General features: G+C 37.2%; 1 protein-coding gene across 1 annotated transcript in view; it reads right to left on the reverse strand.

Annotated features, from left to right (window-relative positions):
- The window catches only part of REV3L (REV3 like, DNA directed polymerase zeta catalytic subunit), a gene marked incomplete at its 5' end in the record, with an annotated part of 125,919 nt that overhangs the window by 57,604 nt on the left and 41,800 nt on the right, over window positions 1-26,515 (reverse strand). Inside the window, 5 exons of the mRNA XM_081998525.1 lie at window positions 396-490; window positions 9,448-9,544; window positions 13,659-13,828; window positions 15,215-15,289; window positions 18,211-18,400. Of these exons, the coding sequence (XP_081854651.1) occupies window positions 396-490; window positions 9,448-9,544; window positions 13,659-13,828; window positions 15,215-15,289; window positions 18,211-18,400 (627 nt within the window). The remainder of the gene's footprint in view (window positions 1-395; window positions 491-9,447; window positions 9,545-13,658; window positions 13,829-15,214; window positions 15,290-18,210; window positions 18,401-26,515) is intronic.

Genomic DNA, 26,515 nt, shown 5'->3' on the forward strand with positions numbered 1-26,515 from the left:
TCTTGCCTTACTCTAGGATTCAGTGTTATGCAGATGTCCTATTTGTTATCTAGACCTTTGGCTTTTGCTGGTCTTCTCACCAAGCATGTGTGTGTATGCATGTACACACATGCACACATACTTGATATTTCACTTACTCTTCTTATAGCTCTGAAACCTTCTGTTATGCATTAACAAAAACCTCTTTCTATTGCTCTGACAATAGGCTATTCTTATAACATGTTTTTTTTCAGAGTTCATTTAATTCTTATTTTTTTTAGAAATCTAAGTTTGTAGATAGCAATTCACTGACACTGAAATCTGGATTGTGGCTTAACTAAGCCAAGCCTTGAAAAAACATGACAATATAGCTCCTGCCTTAGAACATTTTACATAGAAAGTTATTAACACTTCACCTTCAATATCCAGTTGATTTAAAATGTCAGCAGCTACTGCATCCACCTCCAATTCACAGGTACTTTGTGCCTGAACACCTTTCAACATTAAAGAGCTGTGATGACATAAATAGTACAGGTTAATATAAAATTAATCAATAATTAATCGATATGTTGATTTTGAAACATGCATCAGCACTGTTTTCTAACAGGACTAACATCTAAAATATTTCAGAGGGGAATGCGGGTGAGTACCTCAATACAGAATTACCAGTTCTCATCCTCACCCGCAAGTCCTTAAATTAATGGTCGTATTCAAATCTAATTAGATGAGAAATCTGTATCTTCAACTTAAAGGGATTAGCTTTTTCTTTTCTGGGGAGAAGTGGTAAAGAACTCTAAATACTACAGCAATTACAATACTGTTCTCCTCAAATGCAAGATGAAATGTTCTGTAGAACTCTCAGCCAATAGGACCATCTGCATTTGCATGATCTTGCGCCCAAAAAACAGAGCGACAAGAATTTTTCTCTCACATTCACAATTCAGAGCAATGCAAAACAGTTTAACACTTCCAACTAAGGGAAGTGAAGCAAAAAGTGTTTCATTTTTCAGGTTTTTTAAATTTATTTAGGGGGCTTAGAGGTAGCCTGGTAAATATAAACAGAGTATTAGCATCCCAAATATGTGCAGAACTAAGGGTAACTGGCTTGGTTAAGACTTAAAATACTAGAAACAGATTCAAGCTTGTTGTACAATGTTCTGGTATCTTCCTGCAGTGCCTTTTCAGATCTGTTAAGGTCAGCGGCCTTCCACCTGTTGCTGTCAGTGTACTAATTTTAAGGAGTCCATGGAGGAAGCTAAGGAAGAGAAACCTCCCAGGTTTATGTGGAAGTCTGTTTACCATTTGCAAATTTTTAGGGAAACACAGAAAATCCACTCAAAGCTCGTCATGGTTAAAATAATGCTATTCTTCAGGACCCTTTGTCTAGGTTAATTAACTGGTATTTTACTGGTATTCCTACATTCCCTGACATACACAGAGCCTCAAAAATCTCAGCATGGGATATAAGATATAATTTATTAATATTTTCAGTGCTCTCTATAAGCTTTGAATAGAAGTCACTACATTCACTGACGTCCAGTTCTGTCAGCAGAATGGAGATCTAACATTTCTGAAGTGTATCAATGTACCATACGACTTAGTTTAAGATAACAAACCCATCCATTTGTGATTACAAAAGCAAGAATTATTTATTAGATCCACAATAGTGTGTGAACTTCATAAAGATTAAGAAAGGCACTGGAAAACAAATACTTTGCTTTGTAGACTGTTAGATGACAGTATCATGCAGAGAAAACTGAAACTGTTAGGCTATAACTACTTTTTTACATCTGTGTCAATTGAAATACAAACATTGACACCTTACAGGGAAACCAGAGAATTATTTTTAACCATAAAAGAGTTAAGTTCTGAAAAAGTCCACCTTTTTTTTTTTTTAAATCTCCAGGGGAGATTAAAAAAACCCAACAACAGAGTAAACTTACAGCTTGTTAGCTTAACTGTTTAGATAGAGAACTGAACAAGATAGAAATAAACAGTGTTAGAAATCTAGGAAGAAATTAAACCAATCCTAAAATATCTATTTACTGGCACTTATAAGGGAAAAGACAGAGAGGACTAAAAGGAGATCTAGATATTTGGTTGTTGACTCTATATACCACAGTAATACAAAGTTCAATTTGTATTACCAGTTCAATTACTCAGCTGATGTGTAACTTTACTCTGGGGTAAGAAAAAAATACTCCCCTACATAAGGCTGACAGGGGTTACTGTGATAACCTCAACCTCTCTACAGCAGCAGACTCAGCTTTCAAGAATCATCTTTGCTCTCCTGTTATCACATTATAATAACGTAAGTTCTACTGGAAAGTAAAATCCTGTGTTACACATAATACGAAACTGAGAAACAACACACAAATCTCAGCAATTGGATTTTTAATGGAGTGAGGGATAAGAAATAGGCATCTTGAAAATCAATTTTAGAAATTGCCCGACACTTAATATTTTGAAAGCATGTAGTTTAAAAACAGAGAAAACAAAATTTCTAGAATAATTTCTTGGCAGCCATATTTTAAAATTTGTGATGTCACATTTTGTGGCTGCATTAATACAGTAAATGTATTTTTCACTCTGTATGTAAATGTATGTTTCACTCAGTTACAGCAAAAGAAGGCAGAGCAGGATATTTCTTTATTCTAAACATCCAAAAGTAGTCTGGCAGAAGTTGTGAAGCACTTCTGTAGAATTCATTAACAACTGTAAGATGCCTTGCATTAATACATGATTACTAATCCCTCCAGTCAGCAGTACTGTTTCAGAGTTATTGTGAGAACTAAGAGCGCAGATCACAGAACTCCTAAACCAAAGCAGCTCAGCTTTTTAGCAGAAGTAGACTGCCCATACCCTAACGCACACTTTAAGGACAATCTACTGCAATCACTTCCCTCCCTTCCCAATAACGCCATCAGCTGAGAAACAAGTCCATAATATGATCAAGATGCATACTTTTCATGTCATGCACTTTGGGTGCTCGTATTCATCAAAGCATTCAGAGACTGCCTGCACGGCAGGCAACAGGAACTGCAGGCAAGCCGAAACTTGCATTTTCATCACGTAATAAGAATGAACTGCAAGACTGCTGGGAAACAAGAACAAGGGAGGAAGCTGCAAAAATTTTGTCTGCTCCCTTCATGAAATCAAAGCATTTCTGGGAACAAGTGAAAAGGGACCACAATACACAATGGTCACCGATATCACAAAAGTTTCTGATTTCAATACTGTCCTTTGCTAAATGAGACATGTAAATGACCAGAAATCTGGTCAAGACATGTCTTTGACTTGTTTGGTAGACATGGACCTGTTGGAACTGGTCTGGAGGAGGGCCACAAAAATGACCAGAGGAATGGGACACCTCTGCTATGAGGACAGGCTGAGAGAGTTGGGGCTCTTCAGCCTGGACAAGAGAAGTCTCTCGGGAGACCTAATTGCAGCCTTCCAGTACTTCAAGGGGGCCTACAAGAAAGATGGGGACAAACTTCTAACAGGGCCTGTTGCGACAGCACAAGGAGTAATGGTTTTAAACTAAAAGGCAGCAGATTTAGATGAGAGAGAAGGGAGAAATTTTTCACAATGAGGGTGGCAAAACACTGGCACAGGTTGCCCAGAGAGATGGTAGATGCCCCATCCCTGGCAACATTCAGGGTCAAGTTGGACGGGGCTCTGAGCCACCTGATCTAGTTGAAGATGTCCCTGCTCATTGCAGGAGCGTTGGACTAGATGGCCTTTAAAGGTCCCTTCCAACCCAAATTATTGTATGATTCTAGGATTCTACACAACAGTAAAGCTCTGAGCTTTCTACTTTCACTAATTTTCTCTTTATTTAAACAGTCCCATTAAAAAACCAAAAAAAAAAAAAAAAGAAAGAAAATTCTTGAAAAGTTTAAGACAAAATGTATTTTTAGTGTTAGTGACGTACTTCTGAAGAGTTTGTTTGATGACTAAAACCATTAACTGAAACATTTGTCTTTCCTCTGACAAAAAAAACAAGCTTTCTATTTTCTTCCCTTTAACTAGCTTGGACATTTTGTCAAAAAGACATGTCTTGGTTTTCCACATCCCTATGAAGAGCGTGGCCAGTGATTTGTCTTGAGAACTGATCAATACTGCAGACAAAGTTAGGTAAGAGCTTTCCAAATAATCTGATTATTTATTTAGAGATTATAATATGCATTTATCCTACAAAATAACACTAAATTCAATATTGATGAATTCAAAACAAACTGGTAGTTGTCACTATAACTTAAGTGTGCTTCCATAATAATATTAATTTAAAGCATGTTCTTTGTCTGCAAGTCACCAAGACTCAAATTATTTAGGCAATTAGAAGCAGAAAAGCTCATTTTGCCCAAACTCTAAATCAAACAGATATAAGGAGTCTTTCTATCAAAAACTACAGTATTCCGATTAACATGGCATATTATTCAAATTAAAAACACTGAGATACCAAGAGCCCTTTTTTGAAACAAATTTAGGATTTATCATCATAATTCTCATTAATGTTTTCAGGATTAAGGCAGGGGTGGTAGTCAAAACTGCACACTCCGCAGACTGATGTGGAGACTAATAAAGACAACTGACACGTACAGTCAGATTTTTATTAGATTTCAAAAGTGTTTTCTCAATACAGTAGATTCATTAACTTGGCATTTAACATCCTTGTCAAGGTGAGTCATTAGACACTTGCACTAACAGAAGTCAGGGCAGTAGCACCACAAGCTTCTGCAACATCCAGGTAAGCCACATAGGCCAAGGAGCCATTTGTTCCCACTTCAGGAAAAACCTTAAAGGGCGTATGAAAACAAAACAGCTTTGACTGGCCCTTCTAACATTTTAATTTACTCTAAAACAAAAATGTCAGGGGGAGAGGGAAGAGTACAAACTGTCCTGGAGTACTGTTATTTAACATGATTACACGCATCTTTGAGAACTATTTGATCCGAGTACTGTCAACAGCTTGGTCAGCTGTTAGGTTTGCTGGTTTTGCTCACCTAAAACAAACATGCGCAACACATCAGGAAAATACATGAAGCAACAGTATCTCCTACTCTCCCAGATCAAACCACATATCATGAGCAGCTACCGTGCTGCAATTAGCAGGTGAGAAGACAGCATGAATAAGTCAGAACATGTCCAGTCTCCTAGCTGCAGCTAGTTGAAAATATGAACTACTTCAGGTAATTAGCAGTTCTTATGCTTTGGAAGATACTCGGAAGTGGTCTGTTTGACACAGATTGCCCTATACAACGGACTAACCACCTGCCTCATCACATGCACTAGTTTTCCAAAGAAAAAGATAATTTTACGTAATGTCAAAACCACGATTTGAGAGTATCTGTATTAGAACAAGGTTAGGGGAAAAAAAAAAAAGCCAAAGCTTTTCATAGCATCTAGGTTTGATTTTGTAAAAAAGAACATAGAATTGTTCACAAAGTACAACCTATAATACAGATATATGAAAGGAAGGGTTAAGTGAGGTGGCATAGGAATGGAAGCAACCCAGCTGCAAGAGAACAGAAGTTTACTCTCCTAAGCAGCAAGATAAATCAGGGTTGCACAACACTGAGCTGCCATGACTAGGCTACTTGAGATACTCAAACCAACTAATTTAAAATTTTTATACCTGCACACTATGCTGAAAAACCGCAATATAAATTCATCATACCTTTGTAGAAAAAGCTCCAAATAAATTATTCTGAGACTAGAGAGAACCGTCCTTATTTTTGAAGAATGTGAAAGTTTGTTGGCACTATCCACTGGCATAATAATTATAATAACAATGTAGGATGAAACCTGTGCTCAAAGAAAGTATCAAGGTTTGGTTCCTCAGATGCTGAGGCAATGAATTAAAGCAACAGTGGACACACAATTAAAAAAAGTGTCCACTACATACAGTTATCTAGATCAAAGCCCTCAAAACCCCTGAATAATGGACATCACGGTCAGTATCTTAATTCACCAACATTAATGACAGCCTAGGGAAACAAGTTCTGTGATGACTACATCTCAGGTATTTATAATGTTAAACTGAGGATAGTAGATAAAAAATTAACCCCACAGAGAATCTGAAATGTGTCAATAAAAAGCACTGATAAGGCCTCTAAACTTTCACATATATTTTTCCATATTTTGTTCACGGAAGAAAAAACGTCTTTAGTTGCAGGATGTTCCAGTGACTTGAATAACGTGCACATTTTATGACGAATCAAATAGCTAAATAAAAACATGTACATCCTGAAAGCGAGAAAAGCAATTACAACAGTCACAAATCTAGTAGAAATCTTTAATATTCCATAACTGATAGACTGTGCAATAATGTTACTTGTCAGATCTCTCCATTTCCCAGGTTGCACCTGGGTCAGGGCAACCCCAGTATCAACACAGGCTGGGGGATGAAGGGATTGAGAGCAGCCCTGCTGAGAAGGACTTGGCGGTACTGGTGGGTGAAAAGCTGGACATGAGCAGGCAATGTGCGCTCGCAGCCCAGAAACCCAAGTGTCTCCTGGGCTGCACCAAAAGCAGTGTGGCCAGCAGGTTAAGAGAAGTGATTCTGCCCCTCTGTTCCACTCTGGTGAGACCCCAGACTTAGAAGTTCAATATTGACACATAGGAGAAACTCCAACTGCTGCTGGAAAAAGCAGTCAAATGGTGAAATACAGTAAGTAAAATTTTTTTGTTGAACAAGTCACGAAACAGTTAAACATCTCAACTTGAATTCAAGAAAATTGAATAATAAAGTGCTGACATTGCACATGAAACTAGAAATAAATATAGCTGTTGATACAGCTATACACAGAAACCAAATGTTTAGAAATACAGAATATATTTTGTCAAGGAAAGATAGAAATAAAGGAAGAAGGGAAGCTTTAAAGATATCAAGTAATGATGTAGACCACAAGAATAAAAACAGTATGGAAAAAATCTGAGTCACAATCATTTTAGGACACAGTTACAAGGGTTTCCTTGGATAGATATCTCATATACTATATGGGTCAGATTTACCCTCAGCAAGGTTGATCATGACAGTTACGGGTCCATTAAACCAACCTACATGCAAGTTTTCAGAATTTTAAAGGAAATTCTCTACTTTCCTTTTCCTAAAGGAAAGGGCTTTTCTTTATAACTTTAGGAATTCCTAAAGGAAAGTAGGAACGTAATCTGAAAGTGGGACAAACTGCAGTATGGGTTTGATTACAAGAATATTGTTTCCAGTTGATGCCTCCCATAAATAATGCAGGAGAAATTATAACAGGCAATTAAGTTTGTAGATATAGAACAGAGTAAAATCAGGAATGGAAAGGAGCTTAGGTTTGTAACTTTACAGTGGCATGTACATCCTACAGCATGTGGAACACAGCCATGCTAGAACACCTTTAATAAAGTAATTTATTGTCTAGACAAAGGAAATGTTTGACACAGTATTGAATGGGAAGCAATTTCAGTTGGAGGAGGTGTAAATTAGTTCCTAAATTATTAAAGCATTTTAAGAGCTGTCTAAAGGTGAAATTCCTATTGGTTACATAAAAAAGACTGAGGGCTGATGCAAAATTTGTAGAATTGAATATAGACCAGTTTCTGGGACTGAGTTTATTTCACATCTCATTAATATTGTTGGCAGGAAACAGAGGAGTGTAGTAATGAAATATGCTAATAAGGCAAGCTGGTAGACATACTGGATATATAACCAGATCATAGCATCATAAAACGAAAGCAGGGTAACTTAGAAGTAGAGTAATAGAAACAGGATGATATTTAAAAATGGGATGCAAGACCCTATATAAACTTATAAGGGACTCCAAATGGAAGATTATCACTTGGAAAAAAAGGAAGAGGAGAAACATCTTGTACTAATAACTCTTAAAACATTTATAAGCCAAACTGACATGGAAAATGAGACTAAAGCATATCAGGGAGAGAACTACCAGTATTGTTGCATATTGGGCTAGAGAGAATTTGTTTGGTATACTACATAGTATTCAGGCTTTACATTCAAGAAAGAAATTCCTACTGGCAAAAGTACAGAGAATGAATGCTCGGGAAATGGACAGGCTTGATATTTGCCCCATTACTGCTAACATCCCACTGCTGAGAAGTGTGTTGAGAGCTGGAGAAGAACTGGCACAAGTGAGGTGTTAAACCCCTGGCGGTGTACACAAGAGTGTGTAAGGAGGAAAGAAGGCTTGTGGATACAGCCATAAGGCTGAGAAGCCTGCAGAGAAGACACCCTAGGCTCCTGCTATGCTGGGCTTATCCCTCTCTGGGTCTGAGCGCCAGGAAGTGCTGCCTTCTTTTTATCTGCCTGCCTTAGATCTGTGTAAAGTAACAGCAGATAATCCTGCTCTAACTTATGAGTCAACCCCCCAAAGGTTAAGTAACATGGCTTACATAACCGAGCCAAACAAAGGTTGAAACAGACTATGAATGAAGTATGCAGTGAAAAAGGAGAAGCCTAAGAAACTGTGTACAAATTGACCACAAGTAAAATCACAAGACAAACAACAGATAAATGTTCTACAAAACCTACTTAAAGTAGGAGTAGTAGAATCAGAAAAACAGATGCTACCTTGCACAAGCTCAAGTTTTTGCACACTAGAAAAATCTGAAGTATGGTTTCAAGGCAATTACTTTCTACTGGGGAAGTGAATGCTCCCAGTACATAATGCTAGCAAGCAGCGTGGCATACTGGGCATGATAAGCTATTCAGATGAATGACAGGAACTACCCAAAGACTGAGAAGACTACAAGATGAGAGTATTTACAGGATCTGTCAAACATTGGAAAGTAGCTTAAATAATGAACTTGCTATGGGTAAACTATACAAATCAAGGTAGCACCAGATACTGTCTGTTTCTCTCCCCCAAACCCCAGCCCCAAAACCCCCAACATCCCAAATATAATTCTTTTCATATAGAGCTAAAGCTATTAGAAATTACAAGCTGTAGACTAGGAAATGTCTAGAAAAAAGGAAGAACATGGGAGAGACAGACATGAAAATTCGAAGCTGAGATTCTCATGTAGCTATCTGAAATCGACAAACTGGAATACTGACAGCACACTATTCATGTTAGTCAAGGGTGATTACAAAAACAAAATCTATGAACTCAGGTGTAAGTATTCCCTATAACTATTAAACTTGCTTAGCTTTTCATCAGAAGTCAATAGCTAGAAATGTATCTTCCAAAACGCAGAAAGTTGAATTTGCCGCATATATTTCCATTATTATCCCCAGTTAGATTTTCACAACCATACACCAGAAAGTGTCAGATGACCAAAACTATACAAAGAAACTAAATTAACAATCATCTGTGTCACATTAGCCCCCCCCGCCTTTTTTTAACATATAAAACATATAAGGGTCCTTTAAATGAGAGACTGGAACCCCGTAGAATATACAAGTTGATATATATGTATATTAAAATACAGCATACATAAAAAAAAATTTGACATGCTGACCTTGGTATTTCATCTTCTTCCCATTCAATGAAAGATGCACTGTTTGAATTTTCTGGCAAACGAATTCTTTGACGTTTACTTACACCTGATGTATCACCTTAGAAAGAAAAGTAGAATGAGAAATTAATTCATTTATGCTGCAATTTTTTTTTACACATATAAATATATAATTGTATTTATTATTTAATACTACCAGTCCAAATGCTCCTAAAGGTAGCACCACATGATACCATCTTCAAAAACTAACTTTACTGTCAATTAAATGATTTAACTTTCTAACATGTAGATACATATCAAAAGAAAAATATATTCTCAACACACTGACATTATTAGAATTACACTTGCTGTTTTCCAGTCATATCTTAACCTAAATTCAATCTTTTTCTATTCGCTTGAGTTTCAAAGTAAATCATGCAGAGTCTGATGTGAACTTCAGGATTCCAAGGTGTCTGGGTCCTCAGGTCAGATCCCAATGGAAATCAGAAGCCAAAGAAAACACTAAATTCTACTTCACACTTTTCCTCTTTCTTATCTGTGAGCTGAGAGAGAATATACAATATATTCCAGATGCAGTGGCAGTAGCAGTAAGTGGACACCTGTAATGAAAGCAGATGTTGTCTGACCTACAAATAAAGAAAACACCATGTGAGTTTGCTCGGAGATCTCAATGTAAGGAAGTGTGCTCCAAAGTCATGCTGGAGAAGTCCACTCTGAAGATTTACTACCTTCCTTGTGGTCTCCTCCTAAACTTTCACTCTTCAGAGGAAGTAAAGACAACATACCCAGGATGTGGCACAAGAAAGAAAAAAGCCCATGAATGGAGTTGGGGGGAGGTAGAATGGGAGAAGACCCTGAAAACTACTTAGTCTCCTAGATGAGTGGGAAAGACCAGCTTGAACACTGAATTTTCTCATCTATGTTGCTGTCACACACTAGCAGGGGTTTTTTTGGTATAAAGTTTACCTTTCAGTGATAGCAAACACTTTTGCACTTTTTCAGTTAGTGTATATTTAACAAGTCAATTGTCAGAGGCCTTCAATAAAGAAATATTTATGAAAACATATATTTTTATTCTATAATTTAAGAGTAAATTTCATAACAGAATCTTGTCAATGTGAATTCCACTACTTGGAACAGCAGGGATTGAGATATCTCATGTGGCAAAAATCCCTGAATAATATAGTTACTGCAGAAGCAACTGGGAAACACCATGCCAAAAGTGCCTTAGAAGCTACAAATAGAGGCAACCAAAATCCAGCAGGCTTAATTAAATATGTTCCAGACCAACCCTACTGCACCCAGACTAGTTCCTGCAAACCCTGCCCCTACATCAGAGTCTTAAGTGCACTGATGGGGCACACAGACACTACACTCACACGGAATGTGGCACTTAAGTGTGATGAAAAGACATGCTTGTGTTTATACAGGAGCTAGTTCATATTCAGCCACACCTGCACTGAGATGACCTATCCACTGCGATGCCTAAGCAGGTGATTCCAGAAAGACAACACAAAATATCTGATGCCGTTTACACAGACCCAGCTCAAACCTAGTGTAGCTTAGTGTCTATGCTGTTCAAAAGTGACGACCTTGCCCCTGGGCAGAGCAGGTCCAGGAAGAAACACAGCCATGTTTTCACTGTGTGGCATATCAGCTAATTCTTTGTATTAAAATGCAAGCTGACTATGCATGGAAACATCTCTTGTTACTTTCCATCTGCAACTTTAATATTCTGAGTTGATGAAACAGGACCGAATAGTTGTATATCGTAAAGGAAAATACATCACAACAGCTATGCGAGATTATAGGCCAACTGGTAAAATATATACTATTATTTCTAAAAATCATATTTCAAATACTACACCAGAGCACTTTCAGTGCATTACCCCCTTTCTTAATTCTTTATGAACTCTACTGTCAAATACTTTTAAAAATCAAGGCTCAAATTCCTATGTAAGGTTGTTTCTTCATATTAAGAAGCAACTCAATATTCCTCTTTTCTTGACATGAAGATCTTTAAAGACAGTAGCAGTGACACATCAGGGTCTTTCAGAGTCACTGAAGAAGATTCAACTAATGAAAACAAAAGTTTTGTAATAGTTTTAGTGGCACAGGTACACAAATGAATTTGCAGCCTTCTTTCCTCATTATCCATAAAGAGAAGAACTTGAAAAAAAGAACTCCTGCATCTTCTGGATACAGGCTGATGAAGGCAGAGCATTCCTGTTACTAAAAATTTGCCTGCTGACCTCTCTCAGCCTTCAAAACAATCTACTTATCTCAGTGCAAAAATACCACTGGAAACAGGCTCCTGGGACTGCTTACTTACATTTAGGAACTGACCTATTAGTGAATTTTCTGTTCCTTGCCAGAACTATTTTTATATCATCATCTGCAAGGGAAGAAAAGTAAGTGTTTGCTCCACATCTTTAGGCAAAGGCTTTTACTGTCATCTAAGAAACAATGTTCAGCCTTGCCTGCATGGCACGAGCTACACTTGATTAAAAGGAATGCATACCCCCAAAACACAGAAGCTGTGGAACAGGCAGGTAAGCATGTCAGTCGTAAGCAGAGGTTGTGCCTTCTACACCACTCCAACAGGCCTGAGCTTAGAAGGGATGGTGTTTCTCATGGCTGATGTGCAAGGGCTGGCCTCTTGACAACACTGCCTCTCTGAGGTTGTACCAGGAACAAACCATGTGTCACTCAGCTGCTGGGCTAGGAGTAGTAGATAGTGATCCTGTGCCTGGGGACTGCAACAGACTGAGGCAGGCTAGTTGTACATGTGTGATGTGGAGCCACTCAAAGCGGTGTGACTCTTGCTAGCAGCACTGCTGCCATTATCTGATCAAGCCAGGACAAGGTAGTCTGTCATTTTCTTGCTTTTATCCTATTGGATTCTCCCCTACCAGGGCAGTTAATATCCACTGGTCTCAGCCCATGCTCCTCTTTCACCCTCTTCTCCCCATTCAAGACCTAGGTCTCTCATCCTTAAATAAATGAAGGAGAATAGAAATAGTTTGTGTCTTTCATCTATCATCTGAAAGAGAACGGCAAAAGAGCTATGGAAAAAGAGTGGGAGCAACTATTCAATACGATCACATTGCATGTCTCCAGAAGGCACTTCGGATGTTTGGAAGACTGAAGGTACCTAACTATACCTCCTCAGGACTGAAGATCCTGAAGATGCTCTGTCCATGGCTGACCTTTTGTCTTCCTACAGTTTTGACAACAGCAGAAGGTGTGGCCTATTGCTGAGTACGCTAAAAGTATTTTTCTTTAGATGAGAATCAGTTATGAAACCTCACGCACTAATCTATTGCTGTCTGAATATATATGCATTAAAATAATGTGACAAAATTAGAGTCAGCATGATTCTTACTCATTTTTACAGAAAGACACTATCATTGTTTTCAACTCTTCCTTTAGCTGTAGGAATAATTATGATTTAAGTAAAGAATAGTTATTTTTCTAAATGTTAAATACCAAAGACATTATGGTTTTCCTACTGTTACCTCCCCTTTAGACTGAAGCATTTAGGTATCATTATGGATGTTCTTGCCAAACTTCATTTTTACAGAAGTGTGTACACTCAAAATGCAAAACTAAATTTTTAAAATTAAAATTTAAAGTACCTCCTTTGCTCCGACATTTATAGTTCAAATTTCACCATAGAGCAAATGACCTTAGTACAAACACAAACATTTTAATCAAAAACATTATTTGTCAGCAGAGCATAATGATTAGCCATAATTTTGTAAAGACACTACCACAGCAAAAAAAAGACTTATAATTGATATAGGGATAAAAAACAAATGTCAAAAAATTAAAGCAACAGTATTAGTATGCGAACTTTTATGTAAATTCTTCAAATAAATTTCAACTATTTTTAATCTTCTAAATTGAAAAGAGTTCTGGTCATCTTGTGAAAATGGTCACAGCCACACTGCTGACAGAACACGTGTTTCTTGATACACTGCATCTCATTTCAGGAAGCAGACTCTTCCTCAATCCCAATACACAGGCACAAAAAGGAAAAATTATACAAAGCAACACACAGACTTTGTTTTGACACTGAAAGCAAACTATAGGGAAACACCACATGACACCCATTCAACCACAGACTATGGCAAAAGTCTGACAGCTAGTGACATCTTGTTCAAAATGGTAGTTTTTAGCCTTCAAAACAATTATTCGGTCTTAAGAAATAAACACCTTACTTTTTCTCCTTGCCTTTCTGAATTTGACAGCAGCCAAGTTTATTAAATTCATTCCATATAAGTTGTAGTCTATAAAGAGTTGAAGGAGGTAGGGAATATGGGCTTCATGAGGCTGGTAAGATTTGTTCATTATGGCTCCACCTTGCAGAAGCTCACATACTCTAAAATTAAAGACAAATTAGGACATAAACAAAAAGTTATTCCAGTACAACAGTATTGGTATTTGATTTTATCAAAACATAAAATATGTAAACTTCTTAAAGCGTTAGTTACAAAGGAGCTGTGACTAGCCTCCAGTTTAAAAAAAAAAACAAAAACAAAACCCAAAACCAAAACAAAACCCCTCTGAAAAACATCAAACCATGCTGTTTTGCAGCAATGTTGTTAACATTGCTGCAGCTGATCCAAAGCCACTATAGTCCATGGAAATCTTTCTACAGAATAACTGTGGTGGCTGTATGCCTACACACTAGTAGTATTTTTGAAAGTCTCTCTAGTTCTCCTTGATGTATACACGAAGATGTCCTGTATACACAAAAGCAGTATTCTTACAACTTCCTAGAAGCATGACAAATCTGCTCTTTTAAACATCTCCACATGAAAAAATAACTGCAGGTATGTGGATAATTATAAATTGGTGCAATAAATTTATCTCCAAGTAACAGGATGTATCTATAAATCGAAGAAAAGCACTAAGCATTTCTAAATGCAACAAAGTAGATTCAAAAAAGTTTTTTTACAAAAAAATTAAAGGAGTAATTTAAGTGAAGTGTCAGTTCTTATTTAGATAGGAATAATTCAAACATGAGAAGCTCCAAAGTTCAAAACAACTGTAATGTTATCATGCATACAGATTACATTAAGACAAAAATTTAACATCATGCAAAATTTTACTAGCCTAGAACAAAAAGCAGACAATCCTATCTTACGATCAGGTATTAGATCTTTAAAAAAGAAAAAAGATTATAATAGGTAATACTACACACTCAAGGGATTTCTGTTTATGCTTGAGAAATAATTCCTCCTTACAATTTACTGAAACTACATGACAGTGAGATTGAGGTCCACTGTGCTTTCATTTAACAGAACATTACTCCGAGAAATACAGAAACTATCTAATAACAAAGACTATGAAGTTTTCCAAGTATATTTTAAATTTAGTAATTGGCGCTGGAATTTAAAAACTTAAAAAATACCAAAATCCACTTTATGACATATGAAAGAGTACCACATTGTTTTCCTGTTTTCCTTAAGAGTTACAGGAAAAGTAACCTGATTCAAATTTTTTTAATTGTTCAAGAATTACAGTTACAAGACAACTAAAGGCAAGTATATTTTGGTCTTGCTTTCCTAACATGCTACTGCTTTTTTAAAAAAGATTATTGGTGTACTTCAGATTAGCAATTTTTTAATGTGTTTCAAAAAATTTGGAAAATAATTTTGTTGCTTTTATTTTGTTACGATGTAGGTGAATCTTGCTTCAAAATTGGCTTTTTAATACAAGGTATAAGGAAATCAGCCAGAATTTCATATGACCACATCCTTACCTTTTTACCATTGCAGGATTGTAAAGATAAATCTTCATAAACTGTCTCTCCTTTTCATGGTAACCATAAAAAGGCCTGGAGAGGAAGAAGTAAAAGCAAGAAGCTATCCAGTTATGTTGTGGCAGTTATCCAACCACACTTTACTGTAAAGAGTATTAAATCCAGGGGGGAAAAAAAAAAAATAATCAGAAGATAAACTGCAGATCCAGGAGAATAAAAATTCCCATGTGTCAGGCCAAAGGGGAGCACTATTTTACTATATAAAATGTTAAAAATAAAAAGAATAGGCCCTATGCATGACAAAGTATCTAAAAAAAAAAAATTAGAAGGCACTTCTGGATTAACATTATTTCTCACTTTCCCCACATGTAAACACACTGATAGCACACCATCATAATAGTATTTTTAATAAATTTATTAGCGCTGGACTGCTTCAAAAACAGCATTCAGCCTTTCTGATAAATGCTGCAACAAAGTCCTTAAGGACATTAATTCTGCAGATCAGGTGTAAATGAGTAAATACTGGCCACGTAATATAAATAACAATGAGAACAGCTTAGATGAGTGAATAGCTGCCCCTTTTCAGTGATTACTAATCATCTTGTGCACTAAATGAGGCATGAATCCTGAAGAAAATAGGATTTGAGAATGCAATTAAAGAATACGTAGCATAATGAATATGTCAAGACTAAACTGAGGTTGAATGGGCAGCATTAATTCTGGTATTGCTTGACTGAATTACTGACTTTTCAGCATCTAGAATTCTAATCTAATCTAACATGATTGCAAAACAGCATGTTAAGGAATCAGGCCACAACTCACCACGTTGAGTGAATGCAAGAAGTCTACAGTTTGCAGTAATTGCAACCAAAGTCAACAGAAATTCAGGAATGCAGAAGTTTAAATGCTACTTCTACAAAGTAAAATAAAATCTCTTTGTCAAAAATATTATAAAAAATGCAACTGCGATGCTTACCTGCTAAGTCTAAAAAATTAAGTTCAGTAGTAAGAGGGATGTCAGTCCTAAATTAAATGCAAACTCAGCAGAACTGCACAACTACAGCATTAATACTGTCATCCTTAATATGGTTAAATATGCATACATCTAATATCTCCAAAAGCTAGACTAAACTGTTAAAAAAAAGTTTATGATATTAAAACTGAGCTACATTGAAAGAACAAACTTAAAGCTGTTAAGCTGAAAAAAAGGCAGACAGATCTTGTATAATGAATCAATCTCCTTATAGAGACAGTATAAACCTAATGACAGGTTACATACATTGAGTTACAATGACTCAATGTGCTGTAGGCATGTAAATGAAAAGCTACTTTTTTTTAAGTCAGCACTTGCATGACAAATGATCCATACTCACATTGACATGGCAGCAGGGACAGCAAGATTTATAACACTGCCAAGGTTAGCCAGGAACACCTACTTCAACTTCACAATGCACAAGGACAGTGTATTTCACCTCTTTGTATTCCTGGACCTCCACTATGTTTAGAAGTTAATGCAACAGAAACCTTACGTTAAACCTATAAAGGTTTTGCAAACACCTCTATTACATAACAATTTCCCTGCTAATGCAGGAAGGAAGGGATAAGATAATCTCCAAGATTTAAAGAAAAATACAGGTTTCTCACCATGGAGACAGTATACTATCTATGAGCAGAATCTGACTCAGGTCAGAACAGAACAAACAGATTTGTGTGACTACACAAGCTGTATTACAATTTCTGTAGGATGCTCCCCATTAGCTTCTTATGGAAGCAAACAAAATACATGAAACACTCTTTCCTGTGCTTCGTTGAGGCAATGAGCACCTGACTTTCAGTAATGACTGTTTTGAAGCTCTAAGGCAAGAGAGGTGAGAAAGAGGCAAGTTCTCCTAACCTCTGTCTCTTGTTTTGTCACTGATTTGAGGAAAGATTGTCTTCAGCAGTTTACTGTGCCCAGCTTTCACTGTTGAGATGAAAAGCTATACAACTCACATAGTTCTCACAAAAAGAACAAAAATAAGAAATGTGGTGGCTTAGCTTCCTTGTTACTGCAAAAACATGTCACAATATTCTGATTAAAAATGAAAAGAAGTTATTGCAGCCACTTTACTAGCAGTATCTAGAAGATACCACTAAAACTGGCTAAGAACAGGATTATCTTCCTAAACTTAACAGTTAGAACATATTTCAAAAGTGCATGAAAATAAGTACAGTACCAAAACCTAGCATTTACGCTGTTCTCAAGGTGAAAAATTAAATGCATGTATAGACTAACTGTGTTCCTCCAGGACAGCTTCCTGTCTTCACTATGTTTTGACATATTTTTCAGTCCTTGTTTATGGAAGTTAAATAAAAATTGATTAAGAGAATCTTTAAAATATTAATAGTCAATAATAGCATATAGTTCCAGCAGTAGCAGAAAGCCACAACAAATAAAACACAACAGTCAGCTTGACAGAGAAGTACATTAATGTTTAAGAGCCTCCACCTTCATGGCCTGTGCTGCTGGGAGAATCAGATTTACAGAATCAGAATACAACCTGACAGTCTCTGTGATGTGCTTCCTAAAGGGGCCATCTCAGATGAACAAAGAAAAGGAGACCTAGAGTCAGGGTCCAATAGACATGCCTGGTCACAGGGAACCTAGAATAACCCAGACAGGTAGAAAATGCTGGCTGGGAAGTACTGCTGTAATAGCAGAGGCAGAAAAAGTTAAAAGGAACAGATTTGGGAACATGACAGACACTAGGATCTAAGTTTAGGAAAAAATGGTTGTGTCAAGCATTTGGGGGAAAACCTGTTCATTATGTTAAAGTCAAAGCAAGTGAGAAGAGTTATTTAGTAGTTGTACAGGCCTGTACAAAGACACACATGGAGGGGAAAAGAAAAAAGAAAAGCACTGCAGTCACCCACATCCATAGTAAGTGCTTCTATGTAGCACAACTGCAAAAACATTTCAAAACTAATAACCAAAAATCCTAACAGATCATACTTACATTCCAGATACTAATGAAACTTTGAAAACATGTTGAATAGTAGAAGATGGATTGCCTAAAGCCACATTAAGTGCTCTGTCAATGCTGAATGCCACTTGACGAAGATAGTATTCTGGATGCTGTCCAAAACCATCATATGGTACATAGAGGTAAGGAAAGATACCATGTAAGTGGAGACAAGTCTTCTGACCTAAAAAGAAAAGGTAAACATTTATTTTCTAATGACTGCATCTTTTTCTTCTTTTAAGTAGTCCCCAAGTTTGAATTTTTTCAGGTTATTTTCAGGTTCTGCAGACAGGATAAATTTATGGAACAAGTTCAGGTGCATTTCAATCAAAAGGTACAAATTTAGAGCAGTTCTCAACATTTGATTCATTGACAAAAGCAATACAGATCAGACAGGGTTACATGATATACAGTGGCAAATTCTGCTGTTACACAAACATAATCCTAACGATCTTCTTCGTAGTAATAACACAACACCTCTCTGAAAATAATTTTGCATACTGGGTCAGTGTTGGATGGTTAATGGTTTCTCAGCCTTCGTGAAAATTTTGCAGTATCGAAATTCATAGAATTGTTTAGGTTGGAAAAGACCCTTAAGATCATCAAGTCCAACCATCAACCTAGCACGGCCAAATTCACCACTAAACCATGTCCCTAAGCACCACATCTACACGTCTCTTAAATCCCTCCAGAGGTGGTGACTCCTCCATCTCCCTGGGCAGCCTGTTCCAATGCTTGACAACCCTCTTGGTGAAGAAATTTTTCATAATATCCAATCTAAACCTCCCCTGGCGCAACTTGAGGCCATTTCCTCTCGTCCTGTCACTAGTTACTTGGGAGAAGAGACCAACACCCACGTTGCCACAACCCCCTTTCAGGTAGTTGTAGAGAGCGATAAGGTCTCCCCTCAGTCTCCTCTTCTGCAAACTGAAAAACCCCAGTTCCTTCAGCTGCTCCTAATAAGACTTGTTCTCCAGACCCTTCACCAGCTTCATTGCCCTTCACCAGAATGAGCATACAATGTCTCAAATTAAGAACATTCAGAGCACCTACAAGCCATTCAATGTTCTAGTTATTAAGGCATAAGTTTGGATATGGAAAAAAACCAGGCGATTTTCAACTTTTAGAAATCTGTGGATCCCTGAGAGGATGCACATGCTGGTCTCTACCCTTCGAACATCACACTTCTCAACATCAGCTTTCATGAGTCTGCACTAACAGCAGAATGAAAGAACGCACCATGAAAACCATTGTGCTAGACCACAGCTTGATTTTCTGCTTCAGACAAGGCAGCACAGTGATGGGGACCAGGATCTCCCAAACCTACCACATTTTTTGAGGGGCTAGTCTCAACTGTAATGTGTGTTCTCTGGTCTTTTCTCACCACAGTGCAACAGAGCATGCAGTCACTGCTGAAACTAACATCAGATCCTGCTCACAATCCTTCCAGCTCCCCAAATTGTTCATGACTTCTCACTGGTCAATGAAAAAGTTTCATAGAAAAACACTATCAGCACATGTCACTAATTAACCCCCACTGCACCGTAATGATAGGCAAAGTATACCATCCTGCATTTTGTTTGGATAAACTCTGCATGAAGACAGCAAAACAGTATCTAAAGGCAGTGCTTTCATCAACCAGGAGATAAATATTACCGACAAAGAGGCAGCACAATGTCATTGATCCACAAGACCAATGGAAAGACTTCCAAAAGCCTATTCTTTCAAACTGAAATTATTTCTCAGCAGGTGGACCTTGCCTGAACTATTTACACTCATTCATACCCGCATCAATGCACCATTGGCCACCCAGTGAAGACAGCTGTAAGTCCATTAAAGCGCAGGAAGAACAGAGCTTCAGAATCAGGACTGCTTGCAAATTTTTACACCTGTGAAATGCGTGTCTCCAAATACCATAAACAGCATAGCTTTTTTTTTTTTTTAACTGGGGGTCATATGTATTGTTGTTTCTTCAAATATTTATCAGACTTTCACATAATGTCTAGAAGTGAAAGAAATTGCTCAAAGAATGGTAGTACAAGTCCATTTTTCAAGGTGAATTTTATGCTTCCTATAAGTTACCCCATCAAGTCTCTTCAGCAATGTTTAAATACAACCTATATACGCATTCATAATGCTGAGGTCATCACCTATGATGAATTCTGCCCATACTTGCAAACTATTTCAGGAGAGGAAACTTCTTATTTATGTATTACATACTTCAAATAATGATAGACTAAGAAAAAAGGGAAACTAAAGTAAGAGAAACTATGAACTAGAGGGTTTTTTTAATGGCAAAATAAAGGACAGTAACAGCTTCACACGGCAGGAAAACCTCTGCACCCCTAATGTGGGAGTAGTCTTTTATTAGTAGCATGTGAACTGACAGTATCGATCTGTGCAGTGGTAGCATACCGTTTATTGTCTGTACCAAGTCACCAACAAATCTGAGCGTTTACTCATGGTTGTACTTAAGACTGACTTTGAAATAAAGGATTCCCCCTCACCCCCTGATATAATTAACAGAAAATTAATAGTTGCTTAAACTCTACAGTTCCTCTGTTTAATTTTGTTTGGTCTTTTTTGGGAGGGGTTTGGGATTTTTTTTGGTTGAGTTGGCGGGGGGGGGGGAATAGTGGTGATTTTTTTTTTTTTTTTAAAATGTATGCCAGGATCACGTTCAGGGATAAATTCAAATTCATTCATACATATTATTTGTCTGAATGCCTACTAAAGCTTTTAAAAAACAAGTGAACAAACCAACCTACCCCAAACTAAATTTGATATTGGAGCCACAGACTAAGAATTTCTGGCAAATATATAGGTCTATCCCCCCATGAATTTTACAAATCGAGGTGTTCACTACCTACAAGTTGTGAGTCAAAACCAGTCCTGCACTTACTTTTTTGTCTCCCCCCACACTAACAGCTGTGAACTCTTGTTCTTTTTGATAAGACTTTAAAAAATAAGTTTGCTTTAAAGGTTGCCTGGCTATTCTGAGTTATAGTTAATTTATGTTCCCCCAGAAAACAAAATTGAAAAGCACCAGAACAAACAGAACAAGGAGACAGTCTAAACTTACTGTACTTAAATTCAGGTTCATTTCAAGTTATGCAAGACTAAATTAACATGCAAGACAAATTAATAATGCTTTTATAGCTAGCACGTGATTACTCAAGTTAATTTTACATTTAAAAGACAATATATCCATTTCTACTGCAGCTATTTAACAGTTCTTGCTGAACTGAAATACCATTTTATTGTTGAATAAAAAAAGAACACATACAAAGAAAGCTTCCTTCTGTTTCCTTCTATCCCCTTCCCCTGCACTCCCCTTTATGTGCAAAAACCCATGAAGAACACTATAGCTTTCAAGTGACCAGAGTCAAATTACCACCTAACTCCAGGGAAATCTTATAAAACATACACACTGAGCTGCTTTTCATTTTTGATTCTGCCAAGAAAGCAAACAAGGCACTGCTGATCTCAGACTCGTATTAGGCCAGCAGCTGTCAAGTTACATGGGTTTATACAGCTACTCATTTTGATCCTTCTCAAATGTCTCATTTACCATAATATTTGGTTATACTATTTTTATTTACAATCCACGTTACTAGAAGTCTTACCCTGCTAGCGTAAGAACAGAGTCATTTTCCTCCATCATTTAAGGCAAAGCCTCAAATTGCACCAAATGTCGCTGTGCTGAGTCTGAAGCCCAGGCATCAGTAACAGCAACATGTTTGCACCAAGCAGTTACAAATTCTAGTGGATTCTTTCCAACAGAGCCACAAAGAGAAAACAGATCTACCCACTAAGGATCTCAGGCCACACAGACTCAGCAATTAACATAAATTAAAAACTTGGCTTGGGATAAGGTTAAGAAGTTTTATGCTTTAAATATGTCAATCTTGCATTTCTGTTTCTTTTCAGAGATACAGACAGAAGCAAATTCGTACCCTGGAACAGCAGTGACCACTACAGTGACCGCTTACAGTGACCAGCATGTTATTTTTTACATCTATTCATCAGTTTCTTTACATCTGTAGAATCAACGGAAGTGGTGCTTGACAGCAGATTCCGCAGAAAAGCAATACGGCTTATACGATCACTCTCTTCAGAATTTCCCAATGCAAAACTGAACACCTGGATGTGATTCCCAGAGTTTTCAGATGGAACAGGCCACTAAAATGTTTCATACTGTGGCGTCGTGATGGACCTACTGCATACATTCATCACCACCATTCTGTACACAAGCAGGGCATATGATGTCTCTATTAACAAATGAACATAATGAGCACGTAAAAGCTAGGACTGGCGGTGACCATGGGTCATCAGCCAGGAGAAAGCTGCTGCCCAAACAATTTCTCTAGCCCATGCTCTCTTAAAGAATGGGGTCTGCACTTGTTGAATTATCTGCAGGTCACAGATCAAGCATCTCAGCGTATGACTCAAGGGGGGCTGCTGAGTAAACATACAGAAACCTAGAAGAAAAGCTGAGACTTATTGTCAAGTCATTTTCAGGCACTGAATGACGTGCTGAATGAAGGAACACAAAAAGTGCTGCTATAACATAGAAGAGGCAATACACAAAATCTTGAGATATTCCGAGATACTCAACTAGCAAACTATTTTCTGAAAAGAAGAAACTGCAAACTAAATGTCAATATACATGAAGAGCCAGAATAATAGTAGTGAATCAATACTTCAAAAATAATATAAATGCAGTATTTTCAGACAGTAAAGAAAGTGAGCCCACCTCCCAAACCTGTACTTTAAAAAGCAAGCGGCATAAATGTTAATGAAGTATTAAATCCAAATACAGCATTTTACATACTTGAAACTCACAAGAGAGAGATTCAGAAAGCCAGCCTGTTATTTTTTTAAGATGGCTGCCATATGCACTACTTTTAGGAACACGTACCAAGCATAATCCTTGAGTTACTGTATCATTTAAAATATCAGAAAAAAATCTGTAGCAACCTTAAGACAGAAAACTTCAATATAATTAGAAGAGATCTGAAGCCAGTATGATAAAGGAATGCACAGTTGCTCAACAACTGCTCAAGAAGATGCAGGAACTGACATGTTCTCAACACTGGAATGCTCAGCCATACACAATGATCTGGTATGGATAAAACTGAGATGCAGTCTATACAGAATCACAGAATGGTTGAGGTTGGAAGGGACCTCTGGAAGTCATCTGGTCCAGCCTCCCTGCCCAAGCATATGAACATCTAATTTCATAGTACAACAAGCTACAGAACCTGAGGATTATTGTTCAAGTGTCCTCAGAGAAGTGCTTTTTCACCATTTGAAAAATTTGATTTTGCTTTAAACTTTGAAAAATTTCTGTGCAAAACAAAAATGTGAAAGTTATTAATAAGAGACCTTACCGCACTGTTTGGTTCAGGAGTAAAGTTTGCAAAAAAGTTAGACAAAGAGCACTCAAGGATTCACCACAGCTAGGACATGAAAACCTGTGTACATATTTGAGGAGAAGACAGAAGTCCATCTGTTCTGGATGCAATTCCACATGTACAGGACTACCTGCTGGCTCAGAAGCCAGCAACGGGTGAACTCATGCAGTTACTGCCTCCAGTTACTTCCTCTGGAAGTTACTTCCTCCCACTGTCCTGGGCAGACTGTCTCCAGAGAACATGTAGATGATCCTAAACCAATGCAGTTTATAGCCTGGAATATTGAAGTACACTGTAATCTACTGAGCCCCTAAGTCAATAATGAGGTCAAGGCACCCCAAAGAACCACACGCTAGGTTCTAGGATCTATTCTACCTACAAATAGCCAAACCCAATGTTTTCACATTAGACTGACCTAATCACAAGCCTACAGGAAAAGCTCTACAGACCTGAATTTGTACCACCACAGACAGGAATGCAAGATTTCTACAGCAAGAGTAAGAGCCTGACTCCGCAGCTCAGGGGTGTTCCTGCCTCAGTATGGTTTATGCATAAGATTTTGTATTCTAAAATACAAAATCACTGCAGTCTAAGATTTCTAAAAACGAATGGGAGCATGTCCTACAGTTATGATAGTTTTACTAACTTTTTATAAATGATACTCAAAGCCATTTAACTCCTATCCTGTAATTCTTAATTTAGGAACTGACTATAGAACCCTCACAAACTGAAGACAATACTGGAAACATTTTGAATAGACATCATCCCATTTAGTATTTAGAAAAGTAAAACTAAATCTAGAAAAATATGACTTCAGAAAACTGTTCAATGCTGGTCTACATGCAAACGTATTTTGCTGTGCTATTTCTGCCACGGAACAAGCTGATTGCATTATAAGAAGCTCGGCAGAGCTGTGGGGGAACAACTACATGGAATCTACTCCTATATGTAAATGAACAACCAGTTTTATAAAGCTGTCCCTAAAACTGTTATTTTAATTGCTGAACTATGAACAATTTCTCCCAGACCACTATAAAATACAATGGGGTGGGAGTAAAAAGGAGAGTGCAGCAGCACTTAAATACATGGCAAAATCCTAAGATTTTAGGAAAATTCTGGCTGGAGATTAAAAAAAGGATGCAGAAGATGGAAGACAAAGGGCTTTTTATACACTTGCCATCTATTAGAAGTACTTTAAGTGCAGTTTTGTAAAGTGGCAGGACTAATTAAACATACACAATATTAGCAAAAGAACGCACATAAACACATCAAGCGTGTCACTGCAGGATGCAGAAAAGGCTAGACAGTCATAAGGGATTTCCTTCCTTTAACAGCTATAGTAAAGCAAGTCAGTAAAAACCAAAAGATATGACAGTACCATATTTAAAAGATCAATAAGTATTTTCAAAGAACTGTTGAACCATGCAGATTTAAAAAAAAAAAAAGAAAAACAAACTGTGAACAGCAATGACTACAGAGAGTGGGAAAAGTAACAATCCTGTTAGAAAAAAAGTCTAAAAATACAAATGTGTAAATAGGATAAATATTAGAATCCAATTTCAAAGCAATTTATTTCCCACGATAAAAGTTACCATACCATAGGCTTACCCTTTCTCCAGGAATAGGCTTCAGAAAGCAACATCAAGTTGTAACAGGAGTACTTACTCTACCTTTCTAGGTAGGTGAAACATGAGCATCTTCTGCACAGATTAGATAGTGCTTTAAATTTAAGCTATGTTGCTCGCTGGAGTGGGCTTGTCATGACATTGATGATTGAATATCACTCAGAACTGAGCTACTGAAAATGGACAGGACTCAATTACTCTATACTGTTAATACAGCTTATGAAATTAAAGAATGATGACTACCTCTCACAGAAAGCAAATAGATCACATATACAGACTGATACAAGTAAGGCGATACTTTTGATGAAGACAAATCCTTTCCCTAGAAAAACATGGGAAGGCCTTTCCCTTTTAAAATGTTTGCTACGTCATTCAAAAACGTAAAAGTTTAATCTTTTAATGTCAAAGAGGTCTTTAGTAGTATACCACATTAATGTAACTTCTTCAATGATTAAGTGAAACTCTGAACCTCTTCCCAAAGTCCTGAATCAAGTCACCTTTTTTCCAAGGGGTGAGAAGGGAGAACTACACACATTGTAGTCTTAAATAGTGGATACTAGAGACACAAGAATAATAAAATAAGGTCTTGCTGCTGCAAGACATCCTCGAAACAAAAGCAAGAACAGAGCCCAAAGACCATATTTGATACATAATTAGATACTTGTGTTAAGGCTTTCAGTTTTTCCCTGGCATGTGAGAAAACACGTATTTCAGTAACATTTGTAAATAGGACAGAAAAAAATATTTTAAAATTACTTTTTTTTTAATCCAAATGGAGCGTTTAGTTATTTATAACCCTTTAGTCAGTAATTGTTCCTTGTAACATGTAATACCTCTATTCTCATGACAAGGAAAAAAAAAACCACAAAGCTTATCCACTAGGAAAATGAGGGCCTGTGACTCATTACAACTAGATTATTCCTCACCCTTGATGTAGAGATCCTTAGAGAGGGAGAAGGGCTGGGTTTTCCATCTGTAATTTAAAATTAGAAATCCCTGTATAACTAAGCACATATTGAAGTAATACCTAGCCTAGAACCAAAGAGACAAGAGTTCAATTCCCATCTCGGGAGACTTCATGTGTGGCCTTAGGCAAGTTACTTACCATAGATGATGCACTTTCTCATTGTGAAATTGATGTAACAGTACTTTCATACCTGAAAGATCTGTTAAAGGGATAAATATACAAAAGGAATACTCTGAGACAAAGATAGGTTTTAGGAGTACACAATGGCTAGGAAGATCTCAATCTTCCAT

The sequence above is a fragment of the Phaethon aethereus genome, assembly GCF_964289735.1.
Source record: "Phaethon aethereus genome assembly, chromosome: 3".
NCBI lineage: Eukaryota > Metazoa > Chordata > Aves > Phaethontiformes > Phaethontidae > Phaethon > Phaethon aethereus.